At 38.6% G+C, this 17360-nt stretch overlaps 1 protein-coding gene across 2 annotated transcripts in view; it reads left to right on the forward strand.

Moving 5' to 3' along the window:
* Positions 1 to 263: 263 nt before the first annotated feature.
* The window catches only part of LOC111149274 (cyclin dependent kinase like 2), a 49431-nt gene continuing 32334 nt past the window's right edge, over positions 264 to 17360 (forward strand). For both annotated transcript variants that reach the window (XR_002640755.1, XM_022506250.1), the window contains exons 1-2: positions 264 to 518; positions 4078 to 4276. Coding sequence is in view for 1 of the 2 variants with exons in the window: in XM_022506250.1 (XP_022361958.1) it covers positions 4109 to 4276 (168 nt within the window). In the remaining variant the exon portion in view is untranslated. The remainder of the gene's footprint in view (positions 519 to 4077; positions 4277 to 17360) is intronic.

Raw genomic sequence — 17360 nt, forward strand, 5'->3', positions numbered from 1 at the left:
GGGCGGGGCCGGGCGGGTGAGAGCCCGCCCCCTTGCAGCTCGGCGGCCAACGCCTTCGCCCGGGGCTTGCGGGAGCCGCGCAGGTTCACAGACTCCGGGGACTGGGCGCCTTGAGAGCGTGGAGACGGCGCCCTCCTGTCCAGCTCATTTCTTTACGGGCTTTGGCCTTGACAGGCGTGTTGGCGCCTGCCGTGGGCGCATTCTGACCCGGGCTGTATCTCTCTCGAGAGACTGTTCCAATGGTTGGGGCAGAGTGAGGTCGTTGCCTTGACGACGGCAGCATGCGGCCCGCGGTCCGCCCGAGTGCGCGCCTGTGGCAGGCCGAGGCCGCTCTGCCTCCCCGCCCGCTTCGCCCCCGACCCGCGGCTGTGTCCCCAGAAGGAACCCAACCAGCTCCGGAACTGCCGGTTTGCTAGTCAGCATCTTGTAGACCTGCGAGCGAGATGCATTTCACCCCAAATTTGTTTCCAAGTTGGAAACCTTTGGGTCTTTCCATGTGAAAGGATTTTAAAGAAACGGTAAGCATAATACATTTATTATCTTTTTTTAAAAGATTTTTATTTATTTATTTGACAGAGATCACAAGTAGGCAGAGACGCAGGCAGAGAGAGAGAGAGAGGAGGAAGCAGGCTCCCTGGTGAGCAGAGAGCCCCACGCAGGGCCCGATCCCAGGACCCTGAGATCATGACCTGAGCTGAAGGCAGAGGCTTAACCCACTGAGCCACCCAGGCGTCCCAAAACATAATTTTTTTTTTAAAGATTTTATTTATTTATTTGACAGACAGAGATCACAAGTAGGCAGAGAGAGAGGAGGAAGCAGGCTCCCTGGTGAGCAGAGAGCCCGATGCGGGGCTCGATCCCAGGACGCTGGGATCATGACCCGAGCCCAAGTCAGAGGCTTTAACCCACTGAGCCACCCTGGCGCCCCCTACATTTATTATCTTTTTATAAAAAGATTTTATTTATTTGAGAGAGAGAATGAGAAGGGGAGGGTCAGAGGGAGAAGCGGACTCCCTGCTGAGCAGAGAGCCTGATGCGGGCTTTGATCCCATCGCTCCAAGATCACCACCGGAGCCACAGGCAGTCAGTTAACCAGCGGAGCCACCCAGGCGCCCCAAGTACAGTACTTTTATTTTTTATTTATTTATTTTTTAAAATTTTTATTTTATTTGTACAATACTTTAAAAAACTTATTATCTCGTTCATTGATCTATGATAGATTTCAGTCTGTCTTTAACAACAACAGCAACAACAACAACAAAAAGCATTGTTTTTAGTACCTGACTGTTGGCATTAGAACCATATGCTTACATGGCACGTGTCCAGGAATACTGCATTGCCAATTTGGCCAGGCATCCTTTCAGTCTGCGCACAGGAGTAGAAGGCATGAAAAACTGTAGTTTATGAGTAACTGTTTCAGGAAACCAGAGGCTTTTTAAGCTGTGATACTTCTAAGGTATTTGTGGGCAGTAAAAAGTAAAAAGCAGGTGTATTCAACGTGCTGTGCCTACATGCCTGGTTGGTTTCCAGAATAAGACTTGCTTACCATACGCTCGCCATACGCTTCATCACATCTTAGACCTGCTGAAGGTAATCTTGATTTTGTTCACTTTGCATTTTCAGGCATTGAGGACACCAATTGCAAAGTGTTTAAAAATGATTCAGATTATAGTGTCCCCCTATTTTTGCTCTTGGCATGAGAAACCTAAAGGTCTAGTCCTTAAGAAAGCATGCTGTCTTAATGGAAGGGGAAAAAAATTCAGGAAAGGAGAGAGAATTACACTGAGAATTTTTTTCAGACAGACATTTTTTAAAAAAATAGTAGAGATTAAATGGAAGTTAATATGTCAAATATGGAAAGTTAGTGTTGTGGACACTGCTCTGTAAACAGCTTATAGAAACTACTATCAAAGCTAGTGGTAAAATATGAAATAGTTGGAGTTGGTGTTGACGGGAATTTTTTTTCATCTTTTCCCACTTCGGCTCAGTCTTCTGGTTTTCCATGTCTGTCTGCCTATCTATCTATCCCTAGATTATTAAGGTAAACTGATGAAAATGTATACACGCTGGATTATCACAGTTTGCTAGAACAAATAGGGTATTTATTTTGTTTTTGTTGTCAGGGTGCTGATAACTGATAATATGGAAGCAAATGAAACATCACAATTCACAATCTGGGTAAATTAGTTTTAGATTGCCATAGGACACAATTAATGAAATAGGTGACAGGTTTTTTTTTTTTCTTTCAACGTTTTATGAATGAGTATTCTTGTATTGTTAGTTAAAAAAACCAGCTATTAGAGGTACCTGGGTGGCTCAGTTGTTAAGGGTCTGCCTTCAGCTCAGGTCATGATCCCAGTGTCCTGGTGGGATCCAGCCCCTCAATGAGCTCCCTGAGCCTGCTTCTTCCTCTCCCATTCCCCTCTGTCACTGGGTCTCTATCAATCAATAAATAAAATCTTTAAAAAAATCAGTTATAAATCATCATTTGAATGTATAGTTACTGAAAGATTATTCTTCACAAAACTCTTAGAACCATATTGGGATTAGGAGAAATATTTTTTATTCTTTGCTTTTGGAGTTTAACTTCAAAATCAGATTTAAAAAATAAACTTAGGGGCGCCTGGGTGGCTCAGTTGTTAGGTGTCTGCCTTCTGGTAAGGTCATGATCCCGGGGTCCTGGGATCCAGCTCTGCATTGGACGCCCCGTTTGGCAGGAAGCCTGCTTCTCCCTCTCCCACTCCCCCTGCTTGTGTTCCCTATTGTTGTGTTTCTTTTTGTCAAATAAATAAATAAAATATTTTATAAATAAATAAATAAATAAATAAATTTAGTTTTTATATTTCATGGCAGTCAAGTCTTGTGAATTAAAACCTATCTGTATTTGAACTGAAAGGTTTTTTTCTATACCAAAATACGTAGAAGAATGATCGTTGATCCTTCATCAGTCATTATTAGGATAGCCATTATCCAAAAATGTCATATAATGAGATGTAAAAGAATTCTAAACACAAAATTCAAATGATCATACTCAAAGGGAGTAATCATTAAAAGGATTTTTGAAATATTGTACTTGGTCCTATTAAAATTTAATTTTTAAACAATTTGCTTATATACTGTGATGTCATTGTTGTTATTTTGTAAGTTCAATATGGGAATTTAATTACGACATTAAGAAAGGTAAAGAAAAACAGCTTTGTGAAAGTTTCTTAGTGTTAACTTGGTACGTGATCATTTGTGAACAAATATTTTTCCCAACTGAGTAGAAAGTGCGTAAAGATTTTCAACTTTGCTTTTTTAAAAGATTTCTTTATTTGAGAAAGAGAGAGAGATAGAGAGCATGATTGGGGGGAAGGACAGAGGGAGAGAATCCTTAAGTAGACCCTCCCTCCCCTATCCCCAACCCGAGGCTGGAGCCTGACTTGGGGCTCGATCCTGCCATCCAGAAGATCATGACCTGAGCCGAAACTAAGAGTCGGTTGCTTAACTAACTGAGCCACCTACTTGCCCCTCACCTTTGCTTTTTTAAACCTGATGTAAAAAAAAATAAATATGATCTTCACTAGAACCAAACTCATTGGGACGCCTGGCTGGCTTAGTCGGTAGGGTGAATGACTCTTGATCTCAGGTCTATAAGTCCGAGTCCCACTTGGGTGTGGAGATTACTTAACAGTAAAATCTTAAAACACAAAACAAAACTCACTTGCGCTTTTTCACCTCTGAGTGAAAAGGAGTTGTGTTTTTCTAAAGTAAGCTATACTTGTTTTCCATGATAGTTCAAATATTGCTTTATCTGAATTAAAAATATATTGAATTTCATTAACATGGCATCTAATAAATTAAACTTTAACTTAAACTTTAATTCTTGTCTATTATGAAATGTCTTGTCTAAATGCAATAATTTGAGAAACATAGCTTAGATGTAGAAGCAGTAAGAAATTGTGAGTCAGAACAGAAGACCCATTAACACAGCGACTGCTCTAATATGGAAAACAAGTGGGGAAGAATTAATTTACTGGAAAGGTGGAGGAAATGAATATGCTCAGCATTATGAACTCTATGTTTTGGTTTCCACAGCAAGAAGAATTCCTACCGGTTTTGAATTAAAATGGAAAAATATGAGAACCTAGGATTGGTTGGAGAAGGAAGCTATGGAATGGTGATGAAGTGTAGGAATAAAGATAGTGGAAGAATTGTGGCCATCAAGAAGTTCTTAGAAAGTGATGATGACAAAATGGTTAAAAAAATTGCTATGCGAGAAATCAAATTACTAAAGGTGAGTAAATACTGAGTTAAAAAAAAAGTTGTTTCTTGATCAAGATTACATTTTTAGAAAAAAATTACTGTTTTTATATTAATTTCCATGCCAAAATTTAAGACATAAATTTCTTTTTTCACATTAAATAAATAAAATGATTATATATGCATATTCATTTGTCCTATGAATATAAACATGATTTTGAAATATTAGTTGCTTCTTTCTATATCCATCTGCCTATCTATCTATCTATCTATCAGTCAACTCTGTGGGGGTCCTAAAGACCACTCCCCATGCTATGATTCAATAGGAGGGCTCAGAGCACTCAGCGTGCAGTTGTACTCATGGCTGTGATTTATTATAGTGACAGGATATAAAGCAAAACCAGCAAAGGAAAAGGCACATGCGGTGAATTCCAGAGGAAACCTGTCACAGGTTTCCAAGAATCCTCTTCCAGTGGAGTCACATAGGATGCACTTACATTTTCCAAAAATGATCTGTGACGGCTCGTGTGAAATACTGTCTACTAAGGAGATTCCGTACATTCGGTGTCCAGGGTTTTTACTGGAGGATGTTCATGTAAGACACCCTCTGCCTGACTCATACCAAAATTTCAGAGTCCCAAAAGGAACACAGAGATTCAGCGTAAACATTTTTTTCACACATTGAGCCACTTTATCAGTTCTGGAAATGACGAGACCCCTCACGACATCCAAGTTCCCAAGTGCCAACCAAGGGCTCACTTCGCAAGCAGACCTTTCTTTTTTTTAAAGATTTTTATTTATTTTTTTGACAGAGAGATCAAAAGTAGGCAGACAGGCAGGCAGAGAGAGAAGGGGAAGCAGGCACGGGGCTCGATCCCAGGACCCTAAGACCAGGACCTGAGCCGAAGGCAGAGGCCTAACCCACTGAGCCACCCAGGCGCCCCAGACCTTTCTTTTTTTAAAGATTTTTATTTATTTTTTTGACAGAGAGAGAAGCAGCGAGAGAGGGAACACAAGCTAGGGAGTAGGAGAGGGAGAAGCAGGCTTCCCGCTGAGCAGAGAGCCCGATGTGGGGCTCGATCCCAGGACTCTGGGATCATGAACCAAGCTGAAGGCAGACGCTTAATGACTGAGCCACCCAGGCGCCCCACAAGCAGACCTTTCTAAGTCTCAGGTCTCAGGCCTACTATGGGATCTTTTTCTTTCTCTAATCAGTCTCACCAAAAGTTTACCAATTTTATTTATCTTTAGGAAGAACCAATGTTTGATCTTCTCTATTTTGTATTTCTTTTTTAACTTAAATTCAATTAACCTATAGTGTATTATTCGTTTCAGAAGTAGAATTTAGTGATTGATCAGTTGCATATAACATCCAGTGCTCATTACATCATGTGCCCTCCTGAATGCCCATCATACAGTTACTCCATCCCTCCCCGCTCCCCCGCCATGCACCACCTCCTCTCCAGCAACCCTCAGTTTTTCCTAAACTTTTATGCTTTCTTTCCCTCTCTGGTTTTGTCTTATTTTTCCTTCCCTTCCCTTATGTTCATCTGTTTTGTTTCTTAAACTCCACATACGAGTGAAATCATATGATATTTATCTTTTTCTGACTGACTTATTTTAGTTCACATAATACCCTCTAGTTCCATCCATGTCATTGCAAATGGCAAGATTTCATTCTTTTTGATGGTTGACTAATATTCCATTAAAGATAGATACCACATCTTCTTTGTCAGTTCATCTGTCGATGGACATCTGGGTTCTTTCCATAGTTTGGCTATTGTGGACATTGCTGCTATAAACATTGGGGTGTCCTTTGAATCATTATGCTTGTATCATTTGGATAAACACCAAATAGTGCAATTGTTGGGCTGTAGGGTAGCTCTTTTTTTTTTTTTTTTTTAAAGATTTTTATTTATTTATTTGACACACAGAGAGAGACAGTAAGAGAGGGAACACAAGCAGGTGAGTGGGAAAGAGAGAAGCAGGCTTCCTGCTGAGCTGGGAGCCTGATGCGGGGCTCGATCCTGAAGGCAGATATTTTTAACTTTTTGAGGAACCTCCATAATGTCTTCCAGAGTGGCTGCACCAGTGTGCATTCCCATCAGCCTTGTAAGAGTGTTTCCCTTTCTCTGCATCCTTGCCAACATCTGTTGTTTCCTGAGTCAATTTTAGTCTTTCTAACTGGTATGAGGTGGTATCTCATTGTGGTTTTAATTTGTATTTCCCTGATGCTGAGTGGTGTTGAACATCTTTTCATGTGTCTGTTGGCCTTTTGTATGTCTTCTTTGGAGAAATGTCTGTTCATGTCCTCTGCCCATTTCTTGACTGGATTATTCATTCTTTGGGTGTTAAGTTTGATAAGTTCTTTATAGATTTTGGATATAGCCCTTTATCTGATAAGACATTTACAAATATCTTTTCCCATTCCGTAGGTTGCCTTTTAGTTTTGTTGACTGTTTCCGTTGCTGTGCAAAAGCTTTTTATCTTGATTAAGTCCCAATAGTTCATTTTTGCCTTTCTTTCCCTTGCCTTTGAAGACATGTCTATCAAGAAGTTGCTGTGGCTGAGGTCAAAGAGGTTTCTGCCTATGTTCCACTCTAGAATTTTTTTTTAAAAGATTTTATTTATTTGAAAGAGAGAGACAGCAAGAGAGGGAACACAAGCAGGAGGAGTGGGAGAGGGAGAAGCAGGCTTCCCGCTGAGCAGGGAGCCCAACATGGGACTCGATTCCACAACCCTGGGATCATGACCTGAGCCAAAGGCAGGTGCTTAGTTGACTGAGCCACTGAAGTGCCCCTCCCCTCCCCTAGAATTTTGATGGATTCCTGTCTCACATTTAGGTCTTTTATCCATTATGAGTTCATTTTAGTATAGGGTCTAAGAAAGTGGCCCAGTTTCATTCTTCTGCATGTGGCTGTCAGATTTTCCTAACACCATGTGTTGAAGAGGCTGTCTTATTTCCATTGGACATTCTTTCTCACTTTGTCAAAGATTAGTTGACCATAGAGTTGAGGGTCCATTTCTGGGTTCCCTATTCTGTTCCATTGATCTATGTGTCTGTTTTTCTGCTGGTATCATACTGTCTTGATGATTACAGCTTTGTAATATATCTTGAAGTCCGGGATTGTGATGCCTCCAGCTTTGGTTTTCTTTTTCAAGATTGCTTTGGCTATTTGAGATCTTTTCTGATTCCATACACATTTTAGGATTATTTGTTCCAGCTCTCTGAAAATTGTTGATGGTATTTTGATAGGGATTGGATTTGAGAGTGATCTGGCTGTGACATCCGTCACCCCATTGATCATGAGGGTTGATTTGGCTGATTTGGCTGGCTGCAGTGGTGTCCCCTTCATCACCTCACTGCTCCATGTGTGTCTCTCCCAAAGCTGCACATTCAGTCTACCGAGGATGACCTTCCCTGATAGAGGAGGACCATTCTTTGGTCAAAGGTGTATGAGTAGTTGTGCTCTTCTCCTAGAACTTCCAAACAAGTTCTCAAGGTCTTTTTTCTTTCTTCCCTTCCCTTCCCTTCCCTTCCCTTCCCTTCCCTTCCCTTCCCTTCCCTTCCCTTCCCTTCCTTTCCCTTCCCCTCCCCTCCCCTCCCCTCCCCTCCCCTCCCCTCCCTTCCTCTCCCCTCCCCTCTCCTTTCCTCCTTCCCTTCCTTCCTGTCTTTCTATCTTTCTTTCTTTCAGTAAACTCTACCCCCAATGTGGGACTTGAACCCACAACCCTAAGATCAAGAGTTGCATGCTCTACTGACAGAGTCAGCCAAATGCACCTCTACGTCTATTTCATTTTTTGTCTCTGGTATTTCATTCCTTCTACTTAGTTTGGGTGGGTTTATTTTGCAGTTCTTCCTGACATGTTGATATAGATGCTTATTTTAACTTCGAGCCTTTCCCCTGCCTCATATATACATTTAAGGCTATCTTTCTTGCTATGAGCAGCTTGGTATGTATCTCAGAAATTTTCATCAGGAGTTTAAAATATTTTCTCATTTTCCTTAATTTCTGACTATTTCCTTAATTTCTGAAACTTTCTAGATTTCCCTCCCCTGGTTTTTTACTTTTGCCACAATTTTCTTGTAATCTGAATATATACTATGTAACATTTTATTACTTTTGAAAAATTTTTTAAAGATTTTATTTATTTATTTGACAGAGAGAGAGAGAGTGAGGATGTGCACAAGCAGGGATAGCAGTAGACAGAGGGAGAGGGAGAAACAGGCTTCCCTCCTGATGTGGGGCTTAATCCCAGGACCCTGGGATCATGACCTGAGCTGAAGACAGATGTTTAACTGACTGAGCCACCCAGGTGCCACCCCCCTTTCAAATTTTTTGATAATTTCTTTTTTGGTTCAGAGTGTAAGTCATTGAAAAAAAAATTCCTTGTGTGCTTGAAAAGTATTCCATTAAGTCAAGTTTATTTAATTATTTTATTTAAATCTTCTAATTTTTCTAAATTATTACTGACTTTTTGTAGCTTTTTCCAGCTGGTACTGAGAAGAAATATGTTAAACTCTTCCTCTGAGTTAATTGATTTGTCTGTTTTTCATTGTAGTTCATTTAATGTTTATAAACAGAAAAGCTATGTTAGTACATTAAATTTAGAATTATATGTTCATGTTGAATCAAATATTTTATCATGAAATAACTTATTAATGTTTTGTCTTAAAGTCTGTGTGAAGCTAATAAAGCTACACTAGTTTAATTTTGGTTACTGTTTGCATAGTGTATCTTTTTATACATTTTTCCTTGGAAGTTTTTCAATTCTTATTTAGATATGTGTCTTGTAAACATCATATGGTCACATTTAGCTTTTTATCTTCTTTGGCAACCTTGGCCTTTTAATTGGAATATTTAGTCTATTTATACATAATGTAATTTCTAGTATATTTCACCATAAGTCTACCATCTTATTATGTGTCATTTGTCTTTCTACTTTTGTATTTCTTTTTATTTCTTTGGATTAATTACATTTATAATTTCTTTATTTCCTTCTAATAATTTGAAAATTATATGTCATATTTCTCACTTTTTAGTGGTTATCATAGACATTTGTTCAAGTCTAACATTATCTGATACTTGTATTCTTCTTCTAGGTAATACACATCCTTACAATACTTATCTCTGGTTATTCCCTTCCATCATATGCTAACATATGTAACATTAACTCTTACATATTTTTTAAACATCACAAGACATAGTTATTGTTCACTGTTCATTTAGGTGTATATTTACTTATAGCTTTCTTTGTTTTTCCTTTTGCATCCCTGGCCATTTATCTGTGATCTCTTCTTTTCTTGGAGTGTATTATTTAGGATTTCCTTTTGTGATGATCTACTGTATATGAAACATTTCATTGTTAGTTTGCATGGAAGTGTCTTTTTTTAAAATGTAAAAAAAAATTTTTTTAAGATTTTGTTTTTATTTATTTGACAGAGATCATAAGAAGGCAGAGAGGCAGGCAGAGAGAGAGGAGGAAGCAGGCTCTCCGCTGAACAGAGAGCCCGAGGCGGGGCTTGATCCCAGGACCCTGGGATTATGACCTGAGCCGAAGGTGGAGGCTTTAACCCACTGAGCCACCCAGGCACCCCTGAAAGTGTCTTTTTGCTGTCATCCTTAAAGGATATTTTTGCTGTCTATGGAATTTGAGGTTGGCAGTTGTTTTCTTTCAATAAAATGAGGGTAACATTGTTTTGACCTCTGGCTTCCATTCTGCTCCTGGGAAGTCAGGTGTCAATCCAATTGCTGCTCTTTTATAAGTTTATTTTTTTAGGTCTGCATCTTTTTTTTTTCATTCAGCTTTTTATTAACATTAAATGGACATATAGAAAAGTATGTATCTCATAAGAATACATCTCTGTATATTTTTAAAAATTAAACAACTCCATGTTACCACTGTGTAAATCAAGAGAGAGAACATTAAAATCACTCCATAAGCTTCCCTTATGTCTTCTGTAGCCACTACTGCCTTCCTCCTCTATCCAGGTCACAAATATCCTAATTCTTTTTTTTTTTTTAAGTTTTTATTTATTTATTTGAGGGGAGGGGCAGAGGGAGAGAATTTCAAGTAGACTCCATGCTGAGTGCTGAGTCCCACAACCCAGAAATCATGACCTGAGCCAAAAATCAGAGTGAGACACTCAACTGACTGGGCCATCCAGGTGCCCCACAACTATCTTAATTCTTATCAGCATAAGTTAGTTTTGTTTTCTTGTTACTTGGAATTTTCTCTTTGATCTTGTTTTTCTGAAATTTCATAATGTGTCTAATTTGGATAACTTTTATCTTGCTTCATTGGGGTCTTTATGAATCTATGATATCATTTCTTTTATTAATTCCACAAAATTCTCATTTATTATTTCTTCAAATATTATTTCAACTCATTCCCTTTCTCCTCTATTTTTGGGACTTCAGTTAACATAAATCTTCTCATTGAATTATCTTTTTACCTGTTTTTCTTTTCATCTATTTGTCTCTCTATGCCCCTTCTGCATAATTTATTATGATTCATCATTCAGTTAAATAATTTCTCCTCAGTATGGTTAATCTCCATCACTGAATTGTTAATTTTGAGTATTGTATTAGATGGTGTACAAAAATATAATTATAGCTCAGTGAATTATTGGAAAGCAAACATTCATAGAACCACCAGGTCAAGAAATCAAACATTGCCAACAACACTTTTCTTGTACTTTCCCAGTCACCCTAGCCCCTTCCTTCTTCTTTAAGGTAAACACTATCCTGACTTGTATGTTAGTCACTGCCATGATTTCCCCCCTACATTTACCAAATAAGCATGCATTCCTAACTACTATAGTCTAATTTTACTTATTATCCTCATAAAAAACTTTCTTTTTGCTCTCTTAATGTTATCTTTTACTCAACAGTAGTTAATTTCAATGTAGTCAAATTTTTTTTTTAAAGATTTTATTTATTTATTTGACAGACGGAGATCACAAGTAGGCAGAGAAGCGGGCAGAGAGAGAGGAGGAAGCAGGCTCACTGCTGAGCAGAGAGCCCAAGGCCGGGCTCAATCCCAGGATCCTGGGATCATGACTTGAGCCGAAGGCAGAGGCTTTAACCCACTGAGCCACCGAGGCGCCCCTGTAGTCAAATTTTTAATATTTTTTAAATTATGTTAGTCACCATACAGTACATGATTAGTTTTTAAAATTAATTTATTTTTTCTCACCATAGCCTATACTATCCCTGATGTCCATCACCCAGCCACCCCATCCCTCCCACACTCCTCCCCTCCAGCAACCCTCAGTTTGTTTCCTGAGATTAAGAATTTCTTATGGTTTGTATCCCTCTCTGGTTTCATCTTATTTCATTTTTCCCTCCTTTCACCTATGATCCTTGCCTTGTTTCTCAAATTCCTCATATTAGTGAGATCATATGATAATTGTCTCTCTGATGGACTTATTTTGCTTAGCATAATACCCTCTGGTTCCATCCATGTTTTTGCAAATGGCAAGATTTCATTTTTTGATGGCTGCATAGTATTCCATTGTATATATATAGACCACATCTTCTTTATCCATTCGTCTGTTGATGGACATCTAGGCTCTTTCTGTAGTTTGACTATTGTGGACATTGCTGCAATAAACATTCAGGTGCACGTGCCCCTTCAGATCACTACATTTGTATCTTTTTTTTTTTTAAGATTTGTTTATTTATTTATTTGGCAGACAGAAATCATAAGTAGGCAGAGAGGCAGGCAGAGAGACTGGAGGAAGCAGGCTCCCTGCTGAGCAGAGAACCCAATGAGAGGCTCGATCCCAGGACCCTGGGATCATGACCTGAGCCGAAGGCAGAGGCTTTAACCCACTGAGCCACCCAGGCGCCCCACTACATTTGTATCTTTAGGGTAAATACCCAGTAGTGCAATTGCTTTTTTGATGTAGTGTTCTATGATTCATTGTTTGCTTATAACACCCAGTGCTCCATGCACTCTGTGCCCTTCTTAATTCCCATCAGCAGGCCAACCCATCCCCCCAACCCCCTCCTTTCTAAAACCCTCAATTTGTTTCCCGGAGTCCACAGTCTCTCATGGTTTGTCTCCCACTCCGATTTCTCCCCCTTCATTTTTCCCTTCCTTCTCCTAATGTCCTCCATGCTATTCCATATGTTCCACAAATAAGTGAAACCATATGATAATTGACTTTCTCTGTTTGACTTATTTCACTTAGCATAATTTTTAATATTTTCTTTTATGGTTGGTACCATTTATGTCTGCTCAAAAAGTCTTTTTCTACTTAGAGATTAGGGTATCCTTCTATACTATTATTCAGAAACTTAATAGCTTTGGTTCTCATATTTATATTTCAGTACACCTAGACTTGATCTTAATTATGGTGTATGACACAGTCAAGTCTTATTTGTTTTTTATTGATGTCCAATTGTCCCAGAAACATTTCCTGAAAATAGCATCTTTTCTCCATGGCTCTGAATTCCTCATTTGCCATATGTCTTTATATGTAGGGGTGGCTTTTCTGCTCTTTATTCTGTTCCGTTGGTATATTTGTCTAAGTTTGTGCCAGTATCTCACATTCCATATTCACTCTAGTGAATCACTTCAGATACATGTGCTGTCCCTGCTATGTATTTTATTCTATATATAATTAAATTCCTCCCAAATTGTTCAGTCAGTATTTATTAGGACATATCTCATATTTATCCTTCCCATTACTCACCAATCATTCTTACATTTCTGAGCTTCCATGTAGGGTCATTTCCCTTGTATTTAAAACATATCCTTGGGGCACCTCGGTGGCTTAGTCATTAAGCGTCTGCCTTTGGCTCAGGTCATGATTCCAGAGTTCTGGGATCAAGCCCTGCATTGGGCTCCCTGCTCAGCAGGGAGTCTGCTTCTCCCTCTCCCACTCCCCCAGCTTGTGTCCCCTCTCTTGCTGTCTCTCTCTGTCAAATAAATGAATGAATGAATGCCAAATAAATGAATGAATGAATGAATGAATGAATAAATAAAGCATATCCTTTATTTTCTTTAAAGCAGATCCACTAGTAGGAAATTCTGTCCACTTTTGTTTGTCTAAAAAAAAAAACCACCTTTATTTTACTTTTTGTTTAAAGACTATTGGCAAAAGATATAGAATTCTAAGTTGGCAGTTCATTACATTCATTGTGTTCAAGATATCATTCCACTGTTCCTCTGGTTTTTATTGCTTCTATTGAAATGTCAGATATTTCTTAGTATGTCTTTTTTCCTTTTGGATGCATTAAGATTTTCTTTTTGACTTTGATTTTCAGCAATTTAATAATAATGGCCTCGATGTGGGTTTTTTTTCCTATTTTTTTTTACCTTGAATTTATGTCTCTTACATCTGTAAAATAATGTCATTTGTCACTTTTAGAAAATACCTAGCTATTATTGTTTCATGTATTGCTACTCTCTTATTCTCTCTTCTCCATTTAAGAACTTAGTTTCATATATTAGGCTTTCCCCATGTGTCTCTTATACTTTCTGTGTTTTCCAGCCTTTCATTTTTCCCTGGTTCATTCTAGATATTTTCTTCCAACCTATCCTCAAAATCAGTAATTCTTTTTCAACCTACTGTTTACAATGTACTTTTATACTTAAGCATTGATGTCTTAATTAAAGATGTATTTTTCAATTCTGGTATTTCTATTGGATTTTTTTTTTTATGTAGTTTCCATTTTGCTGCCAAAACTATTTATTGTGTTCTTTTTGACTATTTTGTCTTTTCTAAAGTCTTCATCTAAGTACCTATTATCTGGATCTCCCATATGTTTATTTCTATTGTTTGTTTTTTTCTCTTGGTTTTTTATTAAATTAACTTTTGATATGCCTGTATCAATTTTTAAAAATTGTATACATAGCTTGAGTCTATGCATGATATCTTTCCCCTGAGAGGAATTACACTTGCTTTTATGTGGCTCTTGAGTGTACTCCAGGAAACCTAACATTGTACCATCATCTTAGTCCAATTTGAGGAATTTACATTATTTGAATTTGAATTGTGGTCCATGAGAATGCTTATTTATTATTCAGCCTTATAGTTTGTGGACTTTTAGGGCCAACCCAAAGTAGGAAGGGGTCTCATCAGGCTGTACCCCTTCTTTCTACCTTGATGGCCCCCAGGCCCCAATTGCTATTACCTCAGGCTACAAGACTGTCAAAAGTGCCACTCAGACTCTTAATCTTCTCTCTGAATTGTATGTTTCCAGGGTTTTAAAAAAATAACTAATTGCTTGGCTCACTTCCCTGGATCTCTGCCAAGTAGGCAGAGATCACAAGAAGACAGAGATCTGTCTTCAAGATCCTAGTCTAGATATTCTTTATTATCTTATCTCCCTTATTCCTTACAACAGTGGTTTTATATTTTTGTCCATCTTTTCTACGTGTACTCAGTATGAGAGTTATTATAAATTACCTAGTCTACTGTTATTGTAAACAGAAATTATTATACTTTTCTGTTCTAAAATTTTTATTTGGTTCTAAGTCTTCTATATCACTTTTTCTGATTTCAAGGTTTTTTTTTTTTAAGATTATTTATTTATTTATTTGATAGACAGAGATCACAAGTAGGCAGAGAGGCAGGCAGAGAGAGAGGAGGAAGCAGGCTCCCTGCTGAGCAGAGAGCCCAAGGCCCGGCTCTCGATCCCAGGACCCTGAGACCATGACCTGAGCCGAAGGCAGAGGCTTTAACCCACTGAGCCACCCAGGCGCCCCTGATTTCAAGTTCTTTCAAAAAATTTTTGTGTAAGCTCTATACTCAACTCAGAGATCAAGAGTCACATGCTCTGTTGACTGAGTCAGCCAGGTACCCCATTTTTTTTTTAAGCTTTGCTTTTTTGTTTTAGTGTTTATTTATTTATTTACTTAATTAAACTCCACCCCCAACATGGGGCTTGAACCGACCATCCAGAGATCAAGAGCCACATGTTCTACCAACTGAACCAGGCAGGTGCCTCAAGTTCCCTCAATTTTTTGAGGTTGACTTTTTTCTTTTTAAGCATAGTAGCTTTATCTGATAATTCTAATATCTGAACTCATGCTCTATCTGCTTTGGTTTTCTTTATGTCCCAATAGTTTTTATTTGTGGTATCGCATTTCTTTTTATACCTGGTTGTCTTTGGTTTTTCACTGGAAATTATTTGAAACATTTTTTAGGAATAATTTGAGGCTAAAGTGAAGCCTACTGGGGACTGGTTCATTTCTGTCCATTTTTATTGGGGAAGATGTAGTTCTTAGGGTCCCAGCTTACACTGGGCTTCAGAGACCCCACCTTTGGAAGGCATTTGAACTTTGACTTTTCCTTCCCTCTTAGACCCAACAGGCCACAAAAATCCAAGCTCAGTTACACACCTGTTGGTCAATGGCAAAATCAGCTTAAGTATTGAAATTAACTCTCTGAGTTCTCTTGTTCTTGATTTTGGCCCAGTAATTCCTTACTGTCTTCTTGGCTCTTTTATATGTTTAAGAAGATTTTATTTATTTTTAAAAAGATTTTATTTATTTGACAGATAAAGATCACAAGTAGGCAGAGAGGCAAGCAGAGAGAGAGAGAGGAGGGAGCAGGCTCCCTGCCCAGCAGAAAGCCCGATGTGGGGCTCAATCCCAGGATCCTGGGATCATGACCAGAGCTAAAGGCAGAGGCTTTAACCCACTGAGCCACCCAGGTGCCCCTGTTTAAGAAGATTTTAAAATATTTTGTTTAACTTTGTAAGAATTCTCAATAGGACAGTTGTTTTGAGTTACCTACCCCTACCAAATGTGGTAATCATCAGCTTTTAAAAATAAAAGCACAGAGAAAGAGTGAGAGAAAGAGGAAGGTAGAACTGTTAGTCTATGTTTTCATTTTAGAAGTGTGTTGTTTAATCTCCACATATTTTGGAATTTTCTAGTTATCTTTGTTGATTTCTACTTTAATTCCACTATGGGACAAGAGCAGACATTGTGTGATTTCTATTATTTTAAATTTGTTAAGGTATGTTTTGTGGCCTACAATGTGGTCTTTCTTGGTGAGTGTTCCATTTGAACTTGAGAAAAATGTGAATTCTGTTTTTGGGTGGTCTGTAGATGTCAATTATATCAAGTTTGTTGATGGTGTTGTTGAATTTAACTGTGTGTCCTTATGGATTTTTTACCTGTTGGGCCTATCTGTTTCTGAGAGGAATGGTTGACAGTTTCAACTATGACAGTGGATTTGTTTATTTCTCCCTGCAGTTCTATCAATTTTTATCCCATATAGTTTAATGTTCTGTTGTTAGACACACATGTTAAGAATTATTATGTCTCCTTGGAGAATTAACACCTTTTTATTATGAAATGCCCTCTTTATCCTTGATAACTTTTCTTACTTTGCAGTTTGGTTTAGTCTGGAATATAACTGCTTCTGCTTTCTTTGGTTTAGTGTGGTATATTTTCTTCATCCATTTAATTTACCTTATTTATTTATTTAAAGATTTTATTTTTAAGTTGTCTCTAAATCCAACCCTGAGCTTGAACTCATAACCCTGAGATCAAGAGTTGCACGCTCTACTGACTGAGCCAGCCAGGTACCCCTCCCTCCATTTACTTTTCATTTATATGTGTTTTTATACTTAATGTGTATTTCTTTTTTTTTTTTTTTTAAGATTTTATTTATTTATTTGACGAGAGAGACACAGCAAGAGAGGAAACACAAGCAGGGGGAGTGGGAGAGGGAGAAGCCGGCTTCCCGGCGAGCAGGGAGCCCAAAGTGGGGCTCTATCTCAGGACCCTGGGATCATGATCTGAGCCAAAGGCAGACGCCTAATGACTGAGCCACTCAGGCGCCCCTTAATGTGTATTTCTAATAGATAGCATATAGTAAGGTTGTGTGTTTTTTTTTTTTTAAGATTTTTTTTTTTTTTTGTCAGAGAGAGAGAGAGAGAGATCACAAGTAGGCAGAGAGGCAGGCAGAGACAGAGGGAGAAGCAGGTTCCCCGCCGAGCAAGGAGCCTGATATGGCACTCGATCCCAGGATGCTGGCATCATGACCTGAGCCCAAGGCAGCTGCTTAACCAACTGAGCCACCCAGGCGTCCCAAGGTGTGTGTTTTGATCCACTCTGACATTCTGCATCATTTAATTGGAATATTTAGA

This window comes from Enhydra lutris, unplaced genomic scaffold (assembly GCF_002288905.1).
Source record: "Enhydra lutris kenyoni isolate GAN:26980312 unplaced genomic scaffold, ASM228890v2 scaffoldscaffold21, whole genome shotgun sequence".
Lineage (NCBI taxonomy): Eukaryota > Metazoa > Chordata > Mammalia > Carnivora > Mustelidae > Enhydra > Enhydra lutris.